The 24,640-nt window shown below is 39.7% G+C and overlaps 2 protein-coding genes across 2 annotated transcripts; both read left to right on the top strand.

Moving 5' to 3' along the window:
* Positions 1-6,940: 6,940 nt before the first annotated feature.
* Positions 6,941-12,931, top strand: LOC148815831 (B-type lectin plumieribetin-like). The gene is made up of 4 exons (XM_088904803.1): positions 6,941-6,998; positions 8,208-8,291; positions 11,826-11,919; positions 12,562-12,931. The coding sequence occupies exons 2-4, from the start codon at positions 8,215-8,217 to the stop codon at positions 12,832-12,834; spliced, it is 444 nt and encodes a 147-aa protein (XP_088760929.1). The 5' UTR covers positions 6,941-6,998; positions 8,208-8,214; the 3' UTR covers positions 12,835-12,931.
* Positions 12,932-13,717: 786 nt separating this feature from the next.
* LOC148815830 (angiogenin-4-like) lies at positions 13,718-21,463 on the top strand. The gene is made up of 2 exons (XM_088904805.1): positions 13,718-13,805; positions 20,240-21,463. Exon 2 carries the CDS (start codon positions 20,246-20,248, stop codon positions 20,696-20,698), a length of 453 nt encoding a protein of 150 aa, XP_088760931.1. The 5' UTR covers positions 13,718-13,805; positions 20,240-20,245; the 3' UTR covers positions 20,699-21,463.
* The last annotated feature ends 3,177 nt before the right edge of the window (positions 21,464-24,640 follow it).

Below are 24,640 nucleotides of genomic sequence, written 5' to 3'. Positions count from 1 at the left end.
AGACGGGCCGCGGGCAGCCAACGAGAAGCATACGTGTCTGTCCCGTCATGTACTCGTATGTGTCCTGTCTATCCCGTAATGGACGTTCCTTGCTTGTCCCTCTAAATTTACGTTATTATTATGGTTCACTTAATGCTATGAAAACAGCTCCTAGATTTATTGAATTTCGAGTCCCGCCTGCGGTTGCCTTGGCAGGGCCAGACCAAATGATTTTGGCCCGTGGCCTGGATGTAAGTGCACACACACACATGCACACACTATATAGTGTTACTTTATCAACAGTATCCTATTTATTACTTTACATCACCTGAATTTCTTAATGTTTTGGAAGAGTGTCCTCCTTCTGCTACCTTAACTCTAAAGCTGCTGTCACTACTGCTGCTGCTAGGCTTCTCTTAGGCCTTCTGCATATACATAGTCTTAATCGTCTTCCTCAGTTGTCCCTTGCTCTGAATCTGAAGAGCCATCAGGTGGCAAGACTACTGACTGAATTTCTCTCCTAGGCCTACTATAAAATATCTTTGTGGAAATTCCCTGAAATAGTTAATCAATAATGCACCTTTATGCGATGAAAAAATAGCATTTAGCAACTGTTGTTGTTATTTATAAGTATACAAACATACTGTGGTAGGCTGCAACAATTTAACATTGTAATTTGCTTCAAGTACTTCTGAAGGCATTCAGAGTTCATACTTGCTATGATGTTATGTTACAAAATTAAATCTGCCACCTCTCCAGGATTTGTTTCTGTGCTCCAGACAGATAGGGTCTTATGAACAGTGTTGTGTTTTTTTATCCTGTATTTGACTTAGTTACATTAACATACATACATAAACATACAGTATACTGTGTGCTACATAGAGTATACTGTGTGCTACATACAGTAAATTCACACATTTTAAACTAATAAAACTAAACAAATTTAGTTGTGTGCTAAAGGATATTTTTAAAATATCAAAAATTATATTTGTGAATACTTATGTAATTACATTAAAGAACATAATAAGAACACAAAAGGTCTAAGGACACTAAATATGGTCATGGTATCCTAATATAAATCTTTTTCATGTACATTTTTCATAAATGTATCATTCATTTTCTATGCCTAACTCAGAGGTCTGTCTTTTTTTTTCTTCTCCAGTGACTGCAAAATGTATAATATATATAGATTGAACCTACAATTTTCTCATTCTTTCATAATGTTTCAACAAAATATAGATGACAGTAATGGCATCTACTGTACAACACATATCTTAAATCTTATACATAAGATCACACATTTTCCTGTGCCTTTTGGCAAACCTGGGGGACATGCAGTAGTGTATTGCTGTTAAAAAGAGCCATTCACTCTTTGCTGAGCAGTAAAATTTGTCAAAACACTCAATATCTGTCCCTGATATAACCTTTTAGGCTTTATGAAACTTGACTTTACATACATGTTCTCCTAATTATAACTAAAAAATTTGCAAAATATAAACATAATACTCCTCACTTAAAGGAATCATTTAGGATTATTTCAGACACGCTGTACACTGACCTGGTGCCTTTTGTCAGACATAAACACAAAATTGCTGAAACTTTGCACTTAAAGAGCATCTGCACCAAAAAGTTTCCCTAATGCATTCGTTGATATCTTTGAAACTGAACCTGAACATCATCAATGTAAATAGTGTTTGAAGACTGTTGACAACACAGGGAGATTTATTTTCATTCTCTTTCTAAATGTGAACCAGGTTTCTGGAGAAATATAACTCAGATTCCTCTATTTGCATCTAAACTACAAAAATGGGGAAATTAAAATTCAGTGTTTCAAGTCAGTATCTATTATTTAGATTATTTTAGCCATAGTGTCAGACACAGTCATGACAACTTAAATAGGACCTGCATTTATTGAATAGTGTGTGAGAATGTGAATGCGATTATAAATTCACATACTGTATGTTCAAAAATGTAAAACATTTATTTTTAAAAACACTCTAACCGACACCAAAAATGACAACACGTTCATTTTTTAAGCAATTTGATTCAACTTAATTATTTTCACTAAGCTGTATGAATATTGTAATTGTAATAGTTGTAAACAGCGGCCTTTCCTGTTATTGTTTCCTGTGTGGCAGCACTCTCCTGTGTTGCTGTTGTACAGTAGCTGAGATGCAGGACAAACTTTTAAACTTTTATACTCTGAATGCTGATTCACTGAGTAAAATTATATATCCCAACATTCTTCGTGCAGATCTTGATGGAATACACATTTGAAAATACAGTAATTTGAAAATCCAGACCTGTTATGAAATAAAAATTAAGAAAAGAAATACAAAGACACATGAAGGGGTCCAGGGATAAAAGTTTCACTCGTATACTTTTTTTTTACATTTCATTTTTAATATTCCTTTGTCGTTTTAGTTTGGGACATCGCTGGAACTTTAATCCGTGTGTGGGACTGTAAATTATTACAGTATTAGTTCAGGTGGGCAGCTGCGTCAGCATGCGTAGGCTGCAAAGGAATAAGTAATAGGTTTGTTCCAGGCTGTGGAGCCTTCTTTGTGTTTTCTTTCTTCTTTTTTCATCATTAAAGTATGTTTGATTGATACCTAAAAGTTGTCAAGTACTCTTGCAATTTACTGTTCCAATTTCTAATTTTACAATAAATTAAAACCCTCACATCCTTATAGAAGGATATTAAGGGTGTGGCTTCACCTGTTTGGAAGCTGGATCTATATAAGGATTCAGAAAGTAGAGAGATTGTCTACTCGGGTTCCAGGATAGACCATCACAGTTTTCCAGACATTGTAACTAGATGTCATTATGAGATTGTGATTAGTAGAAGGTTCCAGATTATATGGTTTAATTAGATGTAAGAAGAGACCTTAAGAAGTATAGAAGCTTAGCAAAAGGCTAGTGAAAGCCGTGCAGATTCACAAAAAGTAGCAGCCTTCGTCACCGGTGACATGGCAACAACTGGGTTGAGGTACTGGGTCAAGGCCACTAGTACTAACCAAAAGATCACGAAGGAGTCAAGCGAGCAAGACACCGACAACATTCGTGTTATGAAGGTTATACTTACAGTACATCAGGGTGGGGTGGATCTCTACCTGCGTCTCATAAATAGGGTTAGGGTTAGGTTTAGGGGGGTATTCATGCGCAGATCCTTCATGCTGCACTACTATATAAGGGAGATCTGTCACAGCAGGATGCACCCTGGACAGGACACCAGTCCATTGCAGGGCACACTCAGTCACAAACACTCCGACGTGCACACACACTAGTGCCAATTTTCCCAGAAGCCGGAGCACCCAGAGGAAACCCATGCAAACTTGGGGAGAACATACAAACTCCATGCAAAGAGCACCCCAGGTCTGGAAGTGAACCCAGCACTGCGAGGCAGCAATGCTAACCACTGCGCCACAATCATGAATTTTACCCTTTTCTTTCTTATTATCTATTCACTTAATTCATTTTTGTTAAAAATCTTTTACTTCCGTTGTCTAGAAGTCTCCCATTATTATGCTTTACTTTTGCTTTTGTAATACTGAAAGCTTTTTATTTTAGCATTCAATTCTGTACATCTTTCTTTATCTCTGATAGCCCTCCTAATATCTGTTTTTGCTTGTGGTTCTCTTTTAATTCTTTTTTTGAATGCATCCTTCTCTTTTTTTCATTTTTCATTCTAAAACAGGGGTGATATGTAATGCAATTTGTTTGATTTTGAATGAGCTATCAACTTTTCAAATATTTACAAAGGAGTTGGCTATTCCAGACTATGTACACTAAGAAACAGGAAAATTTCTGTGTTTAAACTAAGTGTTTAAAACAAAACAAAAGCCCTTTTCATAGCCTAGTTCTCCTTATCAGTGTGCAAAAATATGGAAATGATTCTTGCATATTTTTTTTCACCATCCAGTGTGAACCCTGCCTTGCACCTGTTGTTTGGTAGGATAGCGTCCTCTGTGAACCTGAATTGGAAGAAGTGGTTAGAAAATGGATGTATGGATTCACATAAAGTGCAAATTTTAAACTCTAAATTAGCACAAATGTACATTATGTATGAAAGTATATAGTTTACAGTACACAGTATATAGTATATGGTATCTACCTAAATAAAAAGCTTGAGTCAAAACAAAACTCTCCCCCCTTTACTGACCAGATTTTTCCTTTCTTTTTAAAATACAAGATCATTTCGGTACCAACTTGCTTTCTTTAGGTTAATACTGTAGCTACTGCTAGGTGTAGACAGTAGTGCTTGTTGTGGGACACAGCTTCCTAACACTCGTGAAAGCAGTGGAAACTGGACAGTAGATCAAAGCTGATTTAGCAGTGCTGTGCGGATACTGCCATCTAACGTAGTGACTGTGCAAGTTCCACCACAGAAAGCAGAAAATTGTCAGGAATGGAGTTGCAGTTGCCTCTACATTGCCTTACCTTCACCAAGCCTCCTCCCACAGCCCCGGGTTCAAGTGGAAGCCCAGCAGCAGCAGATGAGGCAGCAATTTGATTGGCCCAAGAGGGGCAAAGGTCTCTACACTGCAGGTGTATATTATGACTACCTACTGTATATCTATTTTTACAATTTGCTGTCTTTTTATAAATACTATTTAATTCTGTTTTCCTTTTTTTCCCAATATTATCACTAGCTAATTATACTGTTAATGATGTTTCTGTAAGTGTTGCAAGTTTACTGATAAATGTGACCCCTAGAGTTTTAGTTCATCTCCTCCCTTGTCTTCTGGTCTTCTGTTCTGTATTGACAAAATGTATGGTCACTTGCATTGTTAAGCGCCTTGGGGCAACCTTGTTGTGAAAGGCACTATATAAAAATAAATTGAATTGAAATGAAAGCAGATAACAAGGAATTTTGTATAATTAATGTTTATTCCCTTAAAAGTGACCAGACCACCTTTTTCAGTTCAGTTCTTACCAATATTACTTCATATTGTCAAAATCATCTCAGTCATTGCAGGGGACATTAATTTGGTTAAACAGCAGATGAATATATTGATAAGTCCAATAATAATACATAATACATGTTTTTTAACTGGGCACTACTGCTGAAAGAGATTATTATGTATTACAGTCAAGCTAATAGGTTTTATCTGTCTCATAAAATCACATTTATATTCTCAGACACAAGTAAATACACATTTACTATTGTGAAGTAAACATCAAGTGTTCGGAGTTCAGTTTATGCACAAGTGCAATGAAATTCTCAAACATGCTTCTGGAATAATAGTTTAACTTTCAAGATTTATGATGTGAATAACCAAATGTAATACTCTAAGATCCATTGTGCAGATGTCATTGATGAGTTTAAACTTTGTGCTGGAAAAAGCTTGCTGGGTTTCCATAGCAGCTAGAGGAGAGAGAACTATTCCTTGCATTAACCTCAGCATCCTGCTGACTTTGGTCTATAAAATAGTCTGTACATTTTGTCTTCTTGGGCTTTACAAGTTAGACAAAAGGGGAACTATAACATAGTTAACATAGAAATAACATGTAGGGTCTTTAAGCAATTTTCCAACCGAAATGTGAAATTTCATCCTCCCTTTAGTTATTTCCCCTTCAATAGGAGTTACTTTATGTTTTGCCAGTATTTTGCTCCATTTATGATCCCAGCAATCATTAGAAGTTTCCCAGACTCTGCTGCTTGGCACCATGTGCCACCATGCTTGACAATAGAGATTGTTTTGACTGGGTGATGTACTACATTGTGCTTGCATCAGATGTAATGCTTTGCTAAAAAGTCAAAAAGGTCAGTAGCCATATCGCTGTGCAACTCTCAACTGACAAACTGCTAAAGCTCAGCAGGTGTGAGCCTGGTCAGCACTAGGATGGAGACTCCTGAGAAAACTAAGGTTGCTGCTGGAATAGGTGTAAATGGGGCCAGCAGGGGGTGCTCACCTAATGGCCCAGTATAGTGATGGGGACACTAAGCTGTAAAAAAGCTCCTTCCTTCAGATGAGATGCAAAACCAAGGTTTTCTGTGGTCATTAAAAATCCCAGTGTGCTTCTCGAAAAGAGTAGAGGTCTTACCCCAGCATAATGGCCACATTTCTTCCCGGCCTTTACCAATTATGGCCTCCTAATAATCCCCATCTATAAACTGGCTTCATCACTCAGCTCTCCTCACCACTTATAGGTGATGTCTGGTAGGTGTACTGGTGCATGCTAGCTGCCGTCGCATCATCCAGGTGGGGCTGCACATTGGTGGTGGTGGAGGGGAGTCCCTATTACCTGTAAAGTGCTTTGAGTGGAGTGTCCAGAAAAGAGCTATATAAGTGTAAGCAATTATTATTATTATAAAAAGTTCACAAAAACTTGTTTGCTGTATCACTTATATGCTTTCTGCAAACCCAGTAGGATTCTTCACACCCAAGCACCCTGTTTTACACTGAACTCTGAAACTTTCAAAGCCACCCTTGGCCTCAGGGTGGGGGGACACAGGTGCAGTGGGCTGGACTGTCAACCTCAAATGCAGAGAAAGTAAATGGGAAGGGAAGCCCATAAAATTGAGAATTTTACATTTTTCTGTCTTTTTATCCATTTACATGTTTTCTTTTTTGCTGGGAATAATTTACACCAATGGTTTAGAAGCCTCCCATTATTATGCTAGATATATATAGCTGTACTTTTGCTTGTAATTGTAAACTTTTTTTGTTCATATATTTTAGAGCTCAATTCCATACCCCTTTCTTTATCACTTGTAGCCTTACTATTTTTTTCCTTTGATTTTCTTTTAATTATTTTTAATGCATCTGTCTCTTTTTATCATTTACTCTGTAATAGTGCTCATATGTTAACCTATTGGTGTGGCTCTGAATGAGCTATCAACTAATCAAATATTTAAAGAACTAACTGTTCCAGAGTATGTACACTAAGAAAGAGGAACACCTAAGTGTAAAAAACACAAAATCCCCTTTCATATCCCTTTCCTCCTCACTGCTTATATATAGTAATGATTCCACCTCATTATTTTATTTCATCGCCTGCAATACATTTAGGCTGTAAGTACTCTCTGTGTTTTTATGTGTACGTGTGAGTCTTTTCTTCTATGTTGTGATCCATACAGTGTTACTTCATTGATCATTTGATTGCCTACAAGCAGAAGGCAATAGTTTAGTATACAGCACTCTACAGAAGAGCTACAGTATATTACTGTGAGGTCAACAAGGCAGAGAGAATTCAATTCCTTCACTATAAAACCATTTCCTATGCCTTTTCAAAGATTGGTTCTGTTTGCAAAGACTCAGATGCTCTGAGATGAGCTGATTAGTTATGCTGACATTTATTTAAGTTCTTTAACAGCAGCAGAGCATCTAAATCAGAGATGATTGTACTTCATAGTACAATAGTTCAGCAACATAATATCAGGCTACATATTAAACCTCTGAAGAAAATTTAGCAATTCACAACCTAACCATTTTCAATCTAACCATTTCCACGATGCTTTGTAATTGTATTCAGTTTTATACAACACGTCAACACAATACAAATTTTCTTTTGTTGCATTTTGGAATAATTCTCTATTACTGTTATTAATTTTTTCTGTACAAATACTGTACAAATATCTACACATGCAAAAAACAATCTTGCAAAGATATTATTACAAAAATGTTAATGGATGAATATCAGGTGTGTAAACTTTAAACCCTGAATTGTGAAACAGTGAATATGTATTACTTTATTTACTTAGTACGCCTTTAGAATTACTGATTAAGAAAAAAGTACGAGACCAGAAGGTATATTGTTACTTCTGTCATGTGGGATGCTCAACCAGATGTTCTTATTTATTATTAGTTATTGAAGGTACTGTAGCGTTAGTGATCCAAAACAGCTTTTAAATAAAATGCTTGAGTCAGTACAAAGTCAGATCTTAAAACATAATAGACCCCCGCAATATTTCACAGTGGGCATGAACATTTCATCTTGAGCTTCACCTTTTTTTCCATCAAACATAACACTGATGATCATGTCCAAAAAGCTCAGTTTTCGTTTAATCTGCCTATAAGACATTACAAGTGTTATTTAAATGTAAAAGTTATATTTGCCTCTTCCTGTGGTTTGTCCCCTGAAGATGTTTCTTCCTTGTAACCCAGCTATTAATACTGCATTCACACATGTAAATGTGAATTTCCAACACTTTGTCTGCTGAAGATGGCAGTTTGTACATTCGTATACAGTATGAACCTTTCTTTCTTCCTTTGATTGTACAGAAACAAGATGACCCAGAAGATGGCTGCGCTGATGCTGTTACTTCTGATCATGACTGTGGTACCAATATCAGGAAAATGTGTTCAGTAAGTGCATTCCAATACAAAATATTTTATTGAAGCTGTATCACGATGTCAATTACAAATACTTTTGATAGATTAAACATTTTGAAATACCTTCAACAAAAAAGTCATTATAAGCTTAACTACATGGAAATTTTGGGGACAGTGGAAGGAAATTGAACATTTTTGATAATTTTACTGTTAAGATTTGTATTTCAGATAAAACGAAAAAGCAGCCAAAAGTACAGAATATCAGCTTTTGTTTCAGGATATTTTGTGCATATACTCTATATTAAACCATCTTAAAAAATGTTTTTTTGAGTTCAATTCATCTAGAATGCTTTGCTTTTGTCTCCCACTTTACCCTGCCTCCATAGGCACCCAAATGGTGCCACGTCTACCTCTGAATATAGCTGATATTTCTTCTTGTTTCAGCACTTAACCATTCAGTGATAACAAACTTCAGAAAGCAGTAACTCGGTACCCATTTCTATCCTGCTTATGCTTCAGTACAGTTCACCTCAGGCTACCCAACCAAGGGCTTATTTGCTAACTTCTATTCCATCACCTTCCTTATTCACTTCTTACTGTACTTCATTTGTGCTCCTCTGACACATTGTATTACCAACCCAACTCAATCACAATTACTTTAGTTCCGTAATGGAAGAAAGCTGGATCGGTATTTTGAGGGACTTTCATCCAGTGTGATTTCCTCAGCCAGAGAAATTAGAATGAAGCACTAAAAAAACTCTATGCTGTCCTTTTATATCCGTTGTCACATTTCATCGCAGTTAGAATTTGACTGAACTATTGAATTGAGGCAGACATTTGGGACAAGGTTATAGGTTTACATTAAACATTTGCGATGCCAGCACACTGAACCACTTATTACAACTCACAGTCAGCATGTCGCCTAAAAATGTACACTTTTGAGTGGACAGTCACTGAGTCTGACAGATGAAAATCCTCCACACTCCAATTTATTCCCTTTTCGGAAAATCCTGCACAGTCCACTGTTCCGTCGTGCTTCTCACGGAGATTTCAGTAGCACAGTCACAGTAATTCCTCTTCAGATACACTCTTCCATCAGTCAATTTTAGGAACTCCCCCACCAGGCCTCCTCTCAAATACTCATTTTCTCTATTATACTAATCACAAACTTATTTAACCTAGAGCACTTAATCTGGCTTAAAGCTTTAATCAGTACTAATCACCTTCCATAACGACACTGGAACATTTTAAACTAAATACTAGAATTTTCTCCCTGAGTGACTCTGAGATGCAAAACACTCTGTATCTTTTGTACACTAATCATCATCTCTCTGCTGGTGTTAAAGCATAGCAGCCTGTGGAATTTCATCTGCCCTATTGCTCTACATTCACTTCTGAGCAGTCAGTGTAGGAGCCTGGATAAGGACTGGTTACCCTTTACCACTTCCAGGCTCTGTGTGCCCAATTACACACAAAGCCAATCAGATCTGCTCTTGTCTTCATGTGGAATCTCACTCCCACTGGATGCCAATTATCTAATTAGGCCAAGTGTGTTTCATTTTCTCTCTAATAGGAAGTCTGCAAACAAAGCCACTTCTTTCATCCTCACACATACATTTAGTTATGTTAATGTTTTATTAAGACTTCAGTGAAGATCTAATGACATTTTAGATACTGTACAATCACTATAGCAGAGGGGATGAAGGCTTGTGGGATCAGAAACACATTGTGTTTTCTTTCTTCTCTTTTCAGCATGGAATAAACCTTGTTCCTTTGCAGCCTACACATGCTGACGCAGCTACCCACCTGAACTACTTCAAGATATGTTAGTTTTGGATTTTTCTTTGTAGCTTTTACTGAAATGTAATTAACTTAATCTAACTTGATTCACTTAATTTAACTGCTGCAGCAAAGGACTTCATATAGAGATACTGTATGTTGACAGAATACACATTTATTTGTTCCAAAACACCTAAACCCTTGGGATTTATTACATGTGCAACTGAAACATGATAAATGTGATATAATTGTCCTTCGGATGAGATGTAAAACCGAGGTCCTGACTGTCACGATTGTAGTCCCTCCTCCTTAAGGGCGCTTCAGCTCTTTCACTTCGGACCTGATTTTGTGCACCTGCCCCTCGTTCCAGCCTCCTTCCAGCCCCCTTTAAAAGACAGACGCCCACTCAGTTCGGGGCTCGTGCAAGCCTGAGACCTGTAATAGCCTGGCTCTGTTATGTTTTTAAGTTTCTGTTCTTGTTCCCCCTGCCGGTTCCGTTCCAGTTTTTAACTGTCAGTCTCGGATGGACCACCCGGCTTTGGACCTTTTGCTTTTCCTCGATTTCACATTGGATCGTTTTGGATCGTTTGCCTCGACCACACCACCCCCGACCACCAGCACTTCATGGACACGCCCCCCTGTTTTCTTCCCCGCTTCCTGCATGCCTTTTTTTCCCTTGTATTCTCATTCAACACCAGATTGTGTCGTCCGCATAAGGTCCAGAAAGAACGCTTTTGTGACACTGACTCTCTGTGGTCATTTAAAATCCCAGGGCGTTTCTCGAAAAGAGTAGGGATGTAACCCCGGTGTCCTGGCCAAATTTCCCATTGCCCTTACCAATCATGGCCTCCTAATAATCCCCCTCTATGAATTGGCTTCATTACTCTGCTCTCCTCCCCACTGATAGCTGATGTGTGGTGAGCGTTCTGGCGCACTATGGCTGCCGTCGCATCATCCAGGTGGATGCTGCACATTGGTGGTGGTGGAGGGGAGTCCCCATTACCTGTAAAGCTCTTTGAGTGCAGTGTGCAGAAAAGTGCTATATACGTGTAAGCAATTATTATTATTATTATTATTATTATATAATTATACTTTCTACATTACTGTTGGTAGCATGGTATGTGCAAGAAAACAATATTTTTGTTTAATCTGCTAAAAAAAATATTTAACAATGTAGAATTTGATTAAATTACAAAATACAAAATGTAAGGAAGAATTAACTTCAAATGTCTTTTCCTTAGAATCATACCTACTGTATGAAGTTAGGACTAAACGGCAAAAGAAATTTGGTTGACTGACTAGCAGGAGGGGAAACTTTTAGGAATTAGGTGTGTATGAAGAGAATTGGGAGAATCACTTCAAGTCCTCATCTACCTGTTTAAAATGTTATTTAAAAATTGTTTACTCCAGAATTCCCCAAATTGAGTGTCAACTGGAGAAGAGATGCATCCTTCACTTTCAAAACTACATACTGCATCTGCAAGCACCTTGGAGGTCACAGACGTCACTGTGTCGCTGAGAGCCAAGCATCCTGACCAGCATCCTCACCGCAGTGCTCAACCATTTATGACTCACTGCTTGAGGAATCCTACTCACATGACCGAGGCTCGAACCAGTGATCATAGAGAAATTCACATCACAAGCTTGCTAGTGTAGTACTCGTATCACATTAAGTATGAGAAGATAAGGTGGAGATTAATGTCAGATTGACACGGAGGACAAATTTACACAAATTGTGCGTGTCTTACTTAGACAATTATATTTAGCTTGTTAAACGATGTGTTCCAGGTGTGAACTTTCGCATCAGTTGGGGAAAGATGAACAACTGAGAAAAGGAGATTATCTGCTTTCAGAAAACGGCAATTTCAAAGCTATATTTCAGGTAAGTGACTCCTATTTCACAAATCAAATTAAGCAAAGATCATAAATTAAACCAGGAATTGCATGATTTGTCATTTGCTTCCTTACATGCAGTATGAATCTTTCATTTTTATACTTCTATTTAAAACATTCACCAAGTCCATATCAAGAATGAAATTGTCCATGACATTTTAAGATATTATCTAAAGATTAAGAAACAGCTTCATGTGAAAAAAATAAGCTATTTTTTGTTTTGGCCTTTTATTTCATAGGAATGATACTCAAATACTACAGCTGTTTAATTACTCACTGTAAATTCCTTGAACTCTTTCCCATGTGAAAACTAAATTCAGCACAGACTGTGAATTATCACCAACTTTAGTCCCTAATTTAGTTCATACTGCAGCAGAGTGAATCAGACTATACTGGTTATACAGTTACTGTAACTGCAATTATTGTCGTTGACAACTTCTTATCCGCCTCCAGAAGCTCTGGTAATGTGTTTCTACCTGCAGTTTGAGCTGCTTCTTCCATATATTGCATTTTACTACTGTTTTCAATTTATGTGAGCCCCATTTTATGAACTGATAGTTACTTTGCTTTTTTAAGTTTCAGGTTTACAATTGAGAAAACTGTAACTTCTTTATGTTGTGAACTTTTCAAGGATGATGGGAACTTTGTGGTGTATGGCTGGAAGCCAGTCTGGGCCAGTAACACTGATGGGTTACACAATGCTGATCATCTGATTATGCAGAGTGACTCGAACTTGGTGGCCTACAAGACTGATGGTAAAGCCATGTGGCATACAGGCACCTACACCGACATCAACAGCTTCAAAGACTGCGTGCTTCAGCTGAGAAATGACGGCACCTTGATTGTTGAAAGAGATGGTCATGAAGTCTGGTCCTCTGCAAAATCCCAGGGTCTCAAAGTTTAATGGAAAGCTCCATTATAAATTGTTCTGTTTTCTCAACCTCTAAAAATATTCACACTGGAAAGCACACAAAATGTAATAAATAAATACATGAAGCATATTATGTATCTTTTTCTTATAGTTTAGACTCAAGTTGGGACTGATTAAAATCTGGAATCACAGCAACTTTTACAAATTCTTTGTTCATAGCTGCAATACTGTGTAGGGATGTCAACTGGGTTCAGAGTTCTAGGACATTGAGAGATTGGAAAGTGGGATATTTATCCATCCATTTTCCAACTGCTTCATCCAATTCATGGTCAGGGTGAGTCGGAGCCAAACCCAGCAAAGGATGGGACGCCAGTCCATCACAGAGCAGATACAGACACAAACATACTCACACCAGGGCCAGTTTTCCTTGAAGCCAATTAACCTGCTAGTATGTTTTTGGATTGCGGCAGAAAAGTGTAGCATGTGGAGGAAACTCATGTAAACACGGGGAGTGCATGCAAACTCCATGCAGATAGCACCCCAGGTCTGGAATCGCACCTGCAGTCCTGGAATTGAACCTTGTGTAATTTGCAGTTGCGCCACATGGAGGGTCTGTTGCACTTCTTTACACTAAAGCTTCAGGTACCTGGAGCACTCCTGCTTGTTCTCATGAAATATTAATTAATACTGGATTTTGTCTGCAGACATGTCTTCAGATGTTGATGAATTTTCCTTTGTCTAGATGTTTCCCATCATTATCTTGAATGCACTTTAGTTTAGTATTTTTGTTTGCATATTTCTGAAAGAAACTTTCATGAGATCAGTGTAATATTGATCTGAATGGGCTATCAGCTAATCAAATATTTAAAGAGCCATCTGTGCCAATTCCTGGAGAGTAACAAGAGAAAAGTTTCTGTTACAAACACAAGAAAGTTCCTTCCATAGTCCTCCCTCCTCAAACCTACTGAGCTGCAAATATTTCTCACCTGCAATACATTTAGACTGTAAGTACTCTGTTTGTACTGTATATTTATTCTTTTTTCTTCTGTCGTGCTCCATATAATTTTTGTTTATGATCTTTTGGTTTTAAATTCAGACATGCTCACCTAAAGTAGTTCAAGGAGCTGTGTCAGTATGCGTAGGCTGAAAAGGAACAAGTAAAGGTTTATTCCATGCTGAAAAGAGGAGAAAGGAAACAACGTTTTGGCTGTGGAGCCTTCACACCCGAAGAAGGGTCCACAGCTGTTCCTTTGCATGCTCGCCTAAATACATATTTCATTCATCTTTTAATACCAAGTGAAATATATATATATAGATGAATCATACACTTGGAATTTTGATCAAAATGTATGCAAACTAGTTGAGGCCATATAAGCTTGCAAGGTTGTCTGCTATTGAATACAGTTCATCTGCATCTTCTCAAAATATAAAATAATACACACTCAGTGCTTTTGGAATCAGCTTCCTATCTTTCTATCTTTTCTCAAAACCAATGTGGTTTTCTTTTTAATTCTTATAGGCAATGCTAAACAGTATATAGTTTTATCTTTCCAGTTTTTATTTCCATAGTCATTCACTTTTTTCTTAAAAGCTTCTGTATGCTCCATTAGATCTTTAGCAAAATGCCTTTTGAGATTAATAAGAAAATCCTGCCTAATAAATGAGAGAACCATCTGATCTCCATGAGTAAATTCATCACAGTTAATTAATTGCTAATAACTGAAGAATAGCTTAAACTACCCTATCTGTTAGTGTGTAAGTGTGATTGGGGGAGCCTACACACTGAAGCTGAACTTTGCCCAAGCTCTAGCATTCCAGATGTCAGGAAAAGATGTTCAGCCTTGTCCTGCAAGAACTTGCTGCAGGAATACAGATGGACTATTTTTCCTGCACTTGTCTGTTGCTGTCAGCAGCTCTTCACCCACAAGTACCTTTGTCCGACTGTAAAACAAGTTGCTTGACCTGTTTCTGTAGGGCTGCTATTCTGTTTGCTCTCTGAACCCAGGGCCTACAGTATATATATATATTCTTTTATTGGCTTTAACCTTTGCCTCCTGAAACTTTGGAAGCCTCTCCCTTCCCTCTCCATTGGTCTCCCATTAATTAGCACAACAGGCTTGAAGAGGCCAGTACACAAGACTGACAGCCCAACCCTAACCCTAACCCTTCAATTCTTCAGGTTTACAGTAAAACTGGTACCTTAAAAAAATAAGGCCGAAACACAGGTAACAGACTAAAATGTACTGTGCTTATGCCATATTCTCCTGTTTTTTTTCAAGAATGCTCTGTGGTATCACACAACCAGACAACCCGATATTACTTGGAGAATCCTAATTTTTCAATTAGTGTTTCATGTCACAAACAGTAGAATAATTAATTTAGTAGTCATCTTAATAATACACCTGGCCATGGTGAGGTGTTACTTCATACTGTATGTGACACAATAGGGAGCATGATAGCTCGGATCTTTAAAACAGGTGGGTCTCCAGGATGCAAAAACAACCATAAAGGTAAAACAAGGCTCTTTTATTAATACAGTGAGAAAAAATGCAATTAAAAACTAAGTTTCCCTTAGTTGTAAGAGAGACAATTATCTGTACTCTCTCAATACACAATCAGGCAACTACTGTAAGTTGCTCACCAGCCTCAAAAAACCAAAACTCTCAGATCCAAAAACCTCTTTTCCAAAAATGTCCATGGGCTCTTCAGTTAGTTTTTCCCTCAGGATGGGAGCATTTCAGAGGCTCTGTTCTCTTTCAAGACAGCAGAGGCCAATAGAAACCGGGACCCACTTCCTGTGTTTAAACTGTTTGTTACGATCCCTGCCTCCCGGCAACGGAGGAGGCAGAAGTAGGCGTAGCCCCTATCCACCTGCTTACCTATCAGTTTTCCTATTCACCACCACACCTCAGCTTACCACCCTCAGGCCAACGGTCAGACAGAACACATGAATCAGGAACTGCTGACCTATTTACGGACTTATATCTCCACTACCCATGATAATTGGGTGTCCTTGCTCCCATGGGCAGAGTATGCACACAACTCATTGTATACCACATCTACTGGCATGTCTCCCTTTAAGTGTGCCTTAGGTTATCAGCCTCCTCTGATCCCTGACTCCCACCCCAACACAGAGGTACCTTTGGTTCAAGACTACATCACTAACCTGCAGACCTTCTGGAGGAAGGCCAAAGCCACCCTTCTTCGCACCTCAGCTCAGCAGAAGAAGGTGACTGATCGGTGCCGTCGTATCCCACCCAGACTTCAACGTGGTCAGTTTGTTTGGTTGTCTACCCGTAACCTTCCTCTTAAGCAACCTTCTGGCAAGCTTGCTCCCAGGTACATTGGTCCTTTCCGTGTCCTCGCCCAGGTTACCCCAGTAACTTACCGGCTGGCCTTGCCTCCTACCCTTCGGATCCACCCTACTTTCCATGTTTCCCTCCTTAAACCCTTTCACAGATCCACCCTGTCTAAACCGCTACAAAGACCCCCACCGCCTCGAGTAATTGATGGACTCCCTGCTTATACGGTCAACAAAATCCTGGATTCCCGATGGTCTCATGGATCCCTACAATATCTAGTCGATTGGGAAGGCTATGGTCCGGAGGAGTGCTCATGGGTTCCGGAGAAGGATATTCTGGACCCCAACCTCATCCAAGACTTCCACCGTAACTTCCCGGATCGTCCCGCTAGGGCGTCAGGAGCCGCCCGTAGAGGGGGGGGTAATGTTACGATCCCTGCCTCCCGGCAACGGAGGAGGCAGAAGTAGGCGTAGCCCCTATCCACCTGCTTACCTATCAGTTTTCCTATTCACCACCACACCCCTGTCTCATCCTACTTAAACACCTGTCTTTCCCTACCTCTTTGCTCAGTATTGGTTTTCCCTTTCGAGCTTCCTGGTTGCGCTACTTCTACTCTGTGTTCGTCTTGGCTTTCGGTTTGCGGTTTTTCCCTTTGGACTTCGGCTTTTCAGATCTCGGCTTGGATTGGTTACTTTCGTTCTGTTTCGGATCCCTGGCTACCCCTGGATTATCGGATTGCTCTACCGTTTACAACTTCGGATCACGCCTTGGCTTCGGTACTCGTTCCCTTTCAGATATCTGGCTTCCCCTGGACTCTTGGCTCGTTCCTATGATTACGACTTGCTTTTGGATTACGGCTTGGCTTTGTTCGCTCCTGCAAGTGGGTTCACTCACTGGTTCGGTCCCTCTTACCGAACCCATAACACTGTTACCAGACTAATTGTCTTACACCCATTGGTCGGGTGATGGAAGATGACAGGTTGTCCCATATTGCTCTCTGGGAAATGTGGTTCTGCCATTTGCTCGACATTTCCTCTCTTACTACTGTATATGTCTTTTTTTGCCAGAGCAAACGCGTAAATACAGCTACAGTACAATTTATTTGTAAGGTAAAACCTCCCAAACCCCCCTTACTGTGTATGTTCTGAGAACCCTAACATAAACACCAACCATCCAACTATTTTATCCAATTGAGGAAACTCACTCTTTTGCCTCTCCTCCCTTGTCTCAGTTTTCAGTTTTGAACATTTAGAGGAAGACAAAACAAATCTTTATGCCTTTATGCAACAACATCTATACTACATAGAGGATGAATGTTGGCAGGAATGCACCTCTGACATGGATATCATTCATTGCTATTCATGTTTGTGCTTGTGTGTGCTCCAAACTCTATGGAGAGGGTTAACATTGACTGGAGCAGAAGTGTGTCCCTCAATCTTCACCTGCAGGAGCCCTGTACATATTAGAAGTTACTCTTTCATTGAATGCTGAGTGAGTTCTGGCAGAATAACCCAAAACTCAGATCCCAGTGGAGCCCTGCTGAACTAGCTAAATGACATAATCCAGGATTTACTGTACATCTATGTTGATTATGCAACTATTCTGTATTCATTCCCTTTCCACTGGATTCAGGCTTAACATTGCACGAATAAAAACAAATTTTCACAATAGAAATTGTGGTTATTGGCAGCCATGGTGTGAATGTTGAAGGCAATCAGGATAAAAAGAACTTATAGGGTCATTACCTAAAAATAATTAATGACACTTGTAGCGGCGAGGCTTATTAATAAGACAGAATTAAGTGTTTCTGTGCTTTCCCAAATGAGGCCTCATCTCTCTGTTCATCCCTGTGGTGCAGCCACAGAGAAACTATTCATGCAGGCTGAGTTAAAGATGTTTTCCTTTGATAAGGGACAGCTCCCAAAGGGGGATGCACTTAGCTAAGCCTGGCTATCATGATCAATGGTCATCCATTGGCGCCTATCTGTCTAGGGAGTGCCAGATGGACATCTGGACTGCATTCCTAAGTGTCAGGAGTAAATGACTCATATCTCACCTTGATCAAACAATCAGGGACTGGTAGGGCCGAGTAACCCACGTGGGACTCTGATGCCCATGGAACTTTCAGCCAATGAATGAGCTGAAGTTCCTCCAGGTAAAAACAGGCAACACAGAGCTCCAGGAGAATTCTGTAGACTATTCTAAAGGGAATTCAAAGGAGAATTCCAGGGCAGGACGGCCCAGTAGCAGAAGGCTCCCAAGGGCAGGACATTCTCGCAGCCCGCCTCCTGACCATCCTGAGACTTAGCCCGGACAACCACGGAATGGCCAGTGTGTCCGAGTGCCAGAACTTTCCTTTGTTCTAAGAGTCTAGAGCGGAGGTTGCCAGAGAGTAACCAGAGGATCCACCCAAGGTTAGCACCAGCAGCAATCCTCGTGAACAGGTCGGAACTGTGGACAGCTGAATCACTATTCAGAACTAGCTCTTCATCAGGAACGAACCGGTCCTCTTCCTGACCTGCTGGGATCCACAGTCATCTTTTCTCCTGTGCACAAACTGTGCTAGTTAAAGCCAACACTAACTAGCCGGTCAGTGAGCATCAGCAGCGCACCGTCACAAGCCGCACAGCACAGCCTGGCACCTAGCCAGAGAGCGCGGATTGGACAGCAACAGCCTGCAACTGTTTCTTTGTGCCCGCAGGAGATCTGAATCCCCAGAGATTGGATGAGTATTCAACTTCAATGCATTACTGCTCGAGAATTCAATTGTTATCCCAACCAGTTGATATCAATTTAATTCCTAAGAGTTATGTACTTGTTTTGAGTATCTAATGTAGAAGTTATAACCAAGTTCATTTACGAAACGGTCTAAATGAATGATATACTGAACGTATGTCCTCTTGATATATGTAACTCTTTGTAACTGACTGAATATATACCTTTTGTATTCTGATAACCCTCTCGATAAGATCTGTTAGGTTTATATGCATATTCTATGTATTAATAAATGTATCCTCGTGTATTAGTACCTGTGTGTGTGCATTGTTTGAGTTATATCGCATGGTTGGATTCAAAAGCCATCAAAAGAATCAATTTTGTGATTTATTGCTACAATTAATAATTGTCCCAGTAAATGCTCAAACCCTACAGAACTGGTGCCTTCAGAGAGCACACTACACACTAATTTTCAGAGTAAGAAAAATTACCCTAAATAAAATAAATATATGGTATTGCTATCTCTCATAAATAGCTTAGTATATATAAACTTTTATACTGTTCTGTTCCTGTGATGAACCTTTAAGGTCTTGTAGTATAGGCCTTGAAGGACTATAGTAAAATACACCTTCCCAGACCTGCTATATTGTTTTAACCTTGGAATTGTTTTGATACTGAATATATCACACTATTTTTGCAGCTCAGAAAAAAAGAGAAAGATAAGCATGATGAACTCCTCTTTTACGCAAACTTTCTGATGTTTATTGGAATTTAAACTCTCCACCATACAGGTGGAGAGTTTATTAGTACAGAACCTTATTAGTGTCACAGAGAAAAATAAATAGTTTTGCATTTCAGGGAGGTTATATTGCTTGTAAACTAGAAAAATGATAATTTATTTGTGAACAATATTGCCTTATATTAATATCTTGTAATATACATGCAATAATACTGTCCCATACAATCTAGCATTGACTTTAACAATAGAAGAATATCATCACACTTCTCTTTGTGCCAGTTAATTAGTCTAAAGGACCACATGTACTGTCTTTTGTATGCATGAAGCAGAACACCCGGTCAGTGAGCATTCCTGGGTGAGCATTCCCAAATGTGTTTTCAACATTTATGTGAAAAGCAGAAATGACACGGCTTTACAAAGGCATGTTATTCTTCATGTGAAACTTCAGAAACATGTACTGTACATACTGTACTGTGGATTTTGCCTACTCCACAAACATTGACCAGAATACATTTAAAATGACAGCAAGAGTTATACCTACAGTTGGCTTAGTGTTACTGTTATTGCTGGTCATGGCGCTAATAAGCTTCTGTATGAAACAGCAGAGTAGAGCACTGTCAAACAATAAACGTAATGGAAATTCATAGAGTTTATGAATTTTTCTGCCTCCTTCTGATTATAGAGAAACATGATGACCCAGACGATGGCCATTCTGCTGCTCTTCCTTGTGGTAATGATTGCAGTGCCTGTGTTGGGACGCTGTCCACCCCCTGATAATGAGATACGCTATCAGAAGTTCTTAAGACAGCATTACCATAGAGGAGGCATGAGTGTCAAAGACTGCAACACTGCAATGAGTCAACGGTGCTTGAATAAGCCCTGCAAGGAGATGAACAGCTTCATCCTTGATGCCACAACAAACCAGATTCAAGATGTCTGTGACAAAGCGGGCACGCCCCTGGGTGAGGGCGACCTACGCCAAAGCACCCAGCCCTTCCAAGTTGTCACCTGCAAGCACTCAGGGGGGTCCAGTCGCCCCCCTTGTCAATACAAGGGGTCCAAAAGCACCAGATACATTGTCATCGGCTGTGATGCAGATAAATTCCCTGTGCACTTTGAGGAGGGTATTATTCCAGAATAGGATTCCGGGTTAGCCTGTTGTCTGCTTTATTCTGATCAGTAAAGCCATTTAAAAATTCCTAACCTTCTCCTTCCATTGTATTTAGGTGGATTTAATGTATGCAGCTCTGTGAAGGGGCAGTGTATAACCCAATGTTCCGCTCTAACATGCTTTTGTCAGAGAAACATAAATCCTTCTTGACACCATATTTTAAAATATTGTATATGCAGTTGGCTCCAATGCGTTTGTAGAGTAGTGGGTGGATCATTCCCTCTAAACAACTATCAGGTAGAAGAGACATCTTTGGAGTTACCAATCACTTTTTATGAATTGAATATCAATGTTGTGATGAAGGAAGACTTTCTTATATTAATGCAAAAGCTCTCGAATTGTTAAAAAATAACTGGCTTGTGCTCTCTACTTAAAATAATGAACCTCAGTGGATCCCAGCAAGTGACACAGCAAGACCCAAAACAGCTGGGTTTGAATGTGTTGGGCACAAGGGATCATACTGGTTTCCATCTACATTGAGCTCAAAATTATTTCTAGTTGAGACTGTGGATAAGACAATAATTTTGGAGGGTGAGAGGAGTGATTGAAGTTACAATGAAAAATTGAGGTGCTAGGGCAATGCTTTTTTAAAATATGATTGTTTGAATTATTCTTTAATGTACTACCTACTGTACTGTCTAGAAATACTAGCATATCATAGAATACATAACAATAATTATACTATCACATTGTTGCAAATTGCCAACTCCCGTTACAGAAATAAACCATTCTGTGATTCTGTGAAAAATCAAATTGTCCAGGTTGTTTATTGTCCTCTCTCTCAGATGCTTTCTGGGAAGCATCTTCCTATTCTGGAAGCTTAGGGGCACAATGGGAGACCGCACCCTGCATTTCCAACACAGGGCACAAACATAAACAATGACAATTTAAGGACAGCAATCACCATAACCACCATATCTGTGAGTTGTGAAAGGAAGCCAGAGCACTGAGACAGAACAATAGAAAGATGGACATGGGGAGATCATGCAAACTGCACACAGAAGGCACCCTTGGCTGGATTTAAATCTGCAAAAAACCCTGGAGCTGAGAGACGTACTGTGCATACTGCCTCTGGTCTCATCATGGCTGTCAAAATTTGCTTTGTCACTGATTCTTCACGCAATGAAACTTGCATTAGCTGCTGCTGTACAGTTGAGGAAATGCTGAAAAGTGTTTAAATACATTTGGAATATTTTTATTCTGTAGATCAGTTCTAACAGATTATGTAACTATAGATTCCTCTAGGCTACATCCCTAATCCTGAATATTCTTTTCAAAGAATGAAACTACACCCTCTGCTTTTCTGTTTGTCCAGAGCACTGTGTATCCACTAATGTTGTATTAATCACAGTGATGACGGCCAACCCCTCAGCCACTGACTGTAGCCCTGATCCAGCATACAATAACATTCTTGGCACGTTTCGGTGACCTGTCAAAGTTGGCTTGTGGAACCCCTCAGGGCTCCTAAAATGTGCCGGTGGTCCCCTTTCGGAGAAGCCTGATCATTTGCAAAAAACAGTCCTTCACATAGGTATTAGTTTCCAAAATATCTTCAGCTCCTTTTCTCAAGTGGAACTCCTCTTATTGCACTAAGAGAAGTGGAGCAGACTAATTCCTCACAAACTCTCGAGTTCTCCATTTCTCTTCTCCCTTATAAAATATAACTCTCTCCTCTCATTCCCTGGATCCCCTGGCACACTCAGTCAGGCTCACCCATCCATGGCCAATCTTCCCTGCACTGAAAGATACATGATCCCTGTCTCTTCCGAGATCTACTGGCACATCTTACCGTCTGGCACCCAGTTTCTAACTATAAATGGGGCAGTGTGGTGGCTCTGTGGCTAAGGATTTGTGCCTGGGGCTGGGAGGTTGCCAGTTCAAATCCTGTAGCTGGCAGAGGAATCCTACTCTGATGGGCCCCTGAGCAAGGCCCTTAACCCCCAACTGCTCCAGGGGCACTGTATAAATGTCTGACCCTGTGCTCCACCCCCCAGCTTCTCTCCCTGTCTGTGTGTCTCATGGAGAGCAAGCTGGGGTATGTGAAAAGATGAATTGATGATGCAAGAAATTGTATATGGCCAATAAAGTGATCTTATCTCATCTTATAAACACTTACTCCTCAATATGCATATAAGGTAATGATTCCTCCTCAAACATACTGAGCTGCAGACATTTCTCTTTCCTCACCTGCAACATATTTAGCTTGTAAGTATCCTCTGTTTTTGTAGTGTGTCTCTGTGTTGTCCTCCATACAATATTTCTTTATTGATCATGTTTTAAATTCAACCATGCTCATTTAAATACATATTTTCTATATATTTAAATACCAAGAGAAATATGTAGTTAAATCACTTGAATTTTGATCAAAATGTATGCAAACTAGTTGAGACCATATAAACTTGTTAGGATGTCTGCTATTGGGTAAATATTCTGTGCATCTCCTCAAAACAATAGATGCTCACTGTACTTCAAAGTAGTCAACTTTTCCACCTTTTTCCAAAACCAATGTGGTTTTCTTTTTTATTCTCATAGGCAATTCTGTACAGTATATTGTTTTGTCTTTAAAGTTTTTTATTTATATAATCATTCACTTTTTTTCTTAAAAGCTATTGTATGCTCCATCAGATCTTCTTTAGCTTTGCTTTTTGAGATTAATAAGACAATCATCTTAATCATCAGAGAATCATCTGAACTCCATGAGTTAATTCAGTTAATTAATTGCTAATAACTGAGGAATAGCTAAAACTACCTATTTTAGTGTGTTAGTGTGCTTGGGGGAGCCTACACACTGAAACTGAACTTTGCCAAAGCTCTAGCATTCCAAATGTCAGGAAAAGTTGTTCAGCCTTGTCCTGCAAGAACCTGCTGCAGGAATACAGAGGGACTATTTTTCCTGCACTTGTCTGTTGCTGTCAGCAGCTCTTCACCCACAAGTACCTTTGTCCGACTGTAAAAGAAGCTGCTTGACCTGTTTTTGTAGGGCTGCTATCCTGTTTACTCTCTGAACCCAGGGCCTATATTTGTTCTTTTATTGGCTTTAACCTTTGCCTCCTGAAACTTTGGAGGCCTCTCCCTGCCCTCTCCATTGGTCCCCCATGATTGAGAACAACAGGCTTGAAGAGGTCAGTACACAAGACTGACAGCCTAACCCTAACCCTAACCCTGCCATTCTTCAGGACTACAGTACGGAACCAGTCAAACTCTAAACCTGTCTGAAGACTCTCTAATCCTGGATGTTCCTGTACATCTGAGAGAAAGGGTTTGTTCTATTTCATATGTCCTTGAATGAATTAAGGGGCAGCATGATGGCAAATGTTAAGTAACTTCTTACCAGCAAACAACAAGGATGCACAAACATGCAAATACAGTAGATATACCATTTGTAATCCTGAGCAATACTGTAGGAAACTGTTCTATGTCACGAATCGCATTCAAGCATCCATGTGCTCCTGCATTCCCACAAGCTCTTCTCACCCCAAACGTTCACACACCAATCTTCTCAGTACTATTTAAACCCTCACTAGTCTTCCTTTCCTTGCTCACGATTGAGGTCTCCTCCCTGAGCTCCTTACTTGTACGTTCCCTACCCGCATTTACTAGTGTTAGATTCCTGGCAATTCGATTCTACGCTTCTCTCCGACTACGTTTCGCCTCCCGATTTGGTACGGACGCTCCCTAGACGCCTTCCCGGATTTTGGACCCTGCTTTTCTACTTGACCACATCTTCGCATACTATCTCCACTCCAAACCTTCCTTTCTGAAGAGCCTCACATAGGATCCCAATCCTCCGAAGTCCGGTCACTCTAGGCCTTGTATTTTGCTACAAACTGTTGGCCAGCAGCCATATCACCCTGCAACTCACGACTGGCAACCTACTGAAGCTAAGCAGGTGTGAGCCTGGTCAGTACCTGG

The sequence above is a fragment of the Atractosteus spatula genome, chromosome 24 (assembly GCF_055471065.1).
Source record: "Atractosteus spatula isolate fAtrSpa1 chromosome 24, fAtrSpa1.hap1, whole genome shotgun sequence".
NCBI lineage: Eukaryota > Metazoa > Chordata > Actinopteri > Semionotiformes > Lepisosteidae > Atractosteus > Atractosteus spatula.
This window is presented reverse-complemented; position numbering and strand designations above follow the sequence as displayed.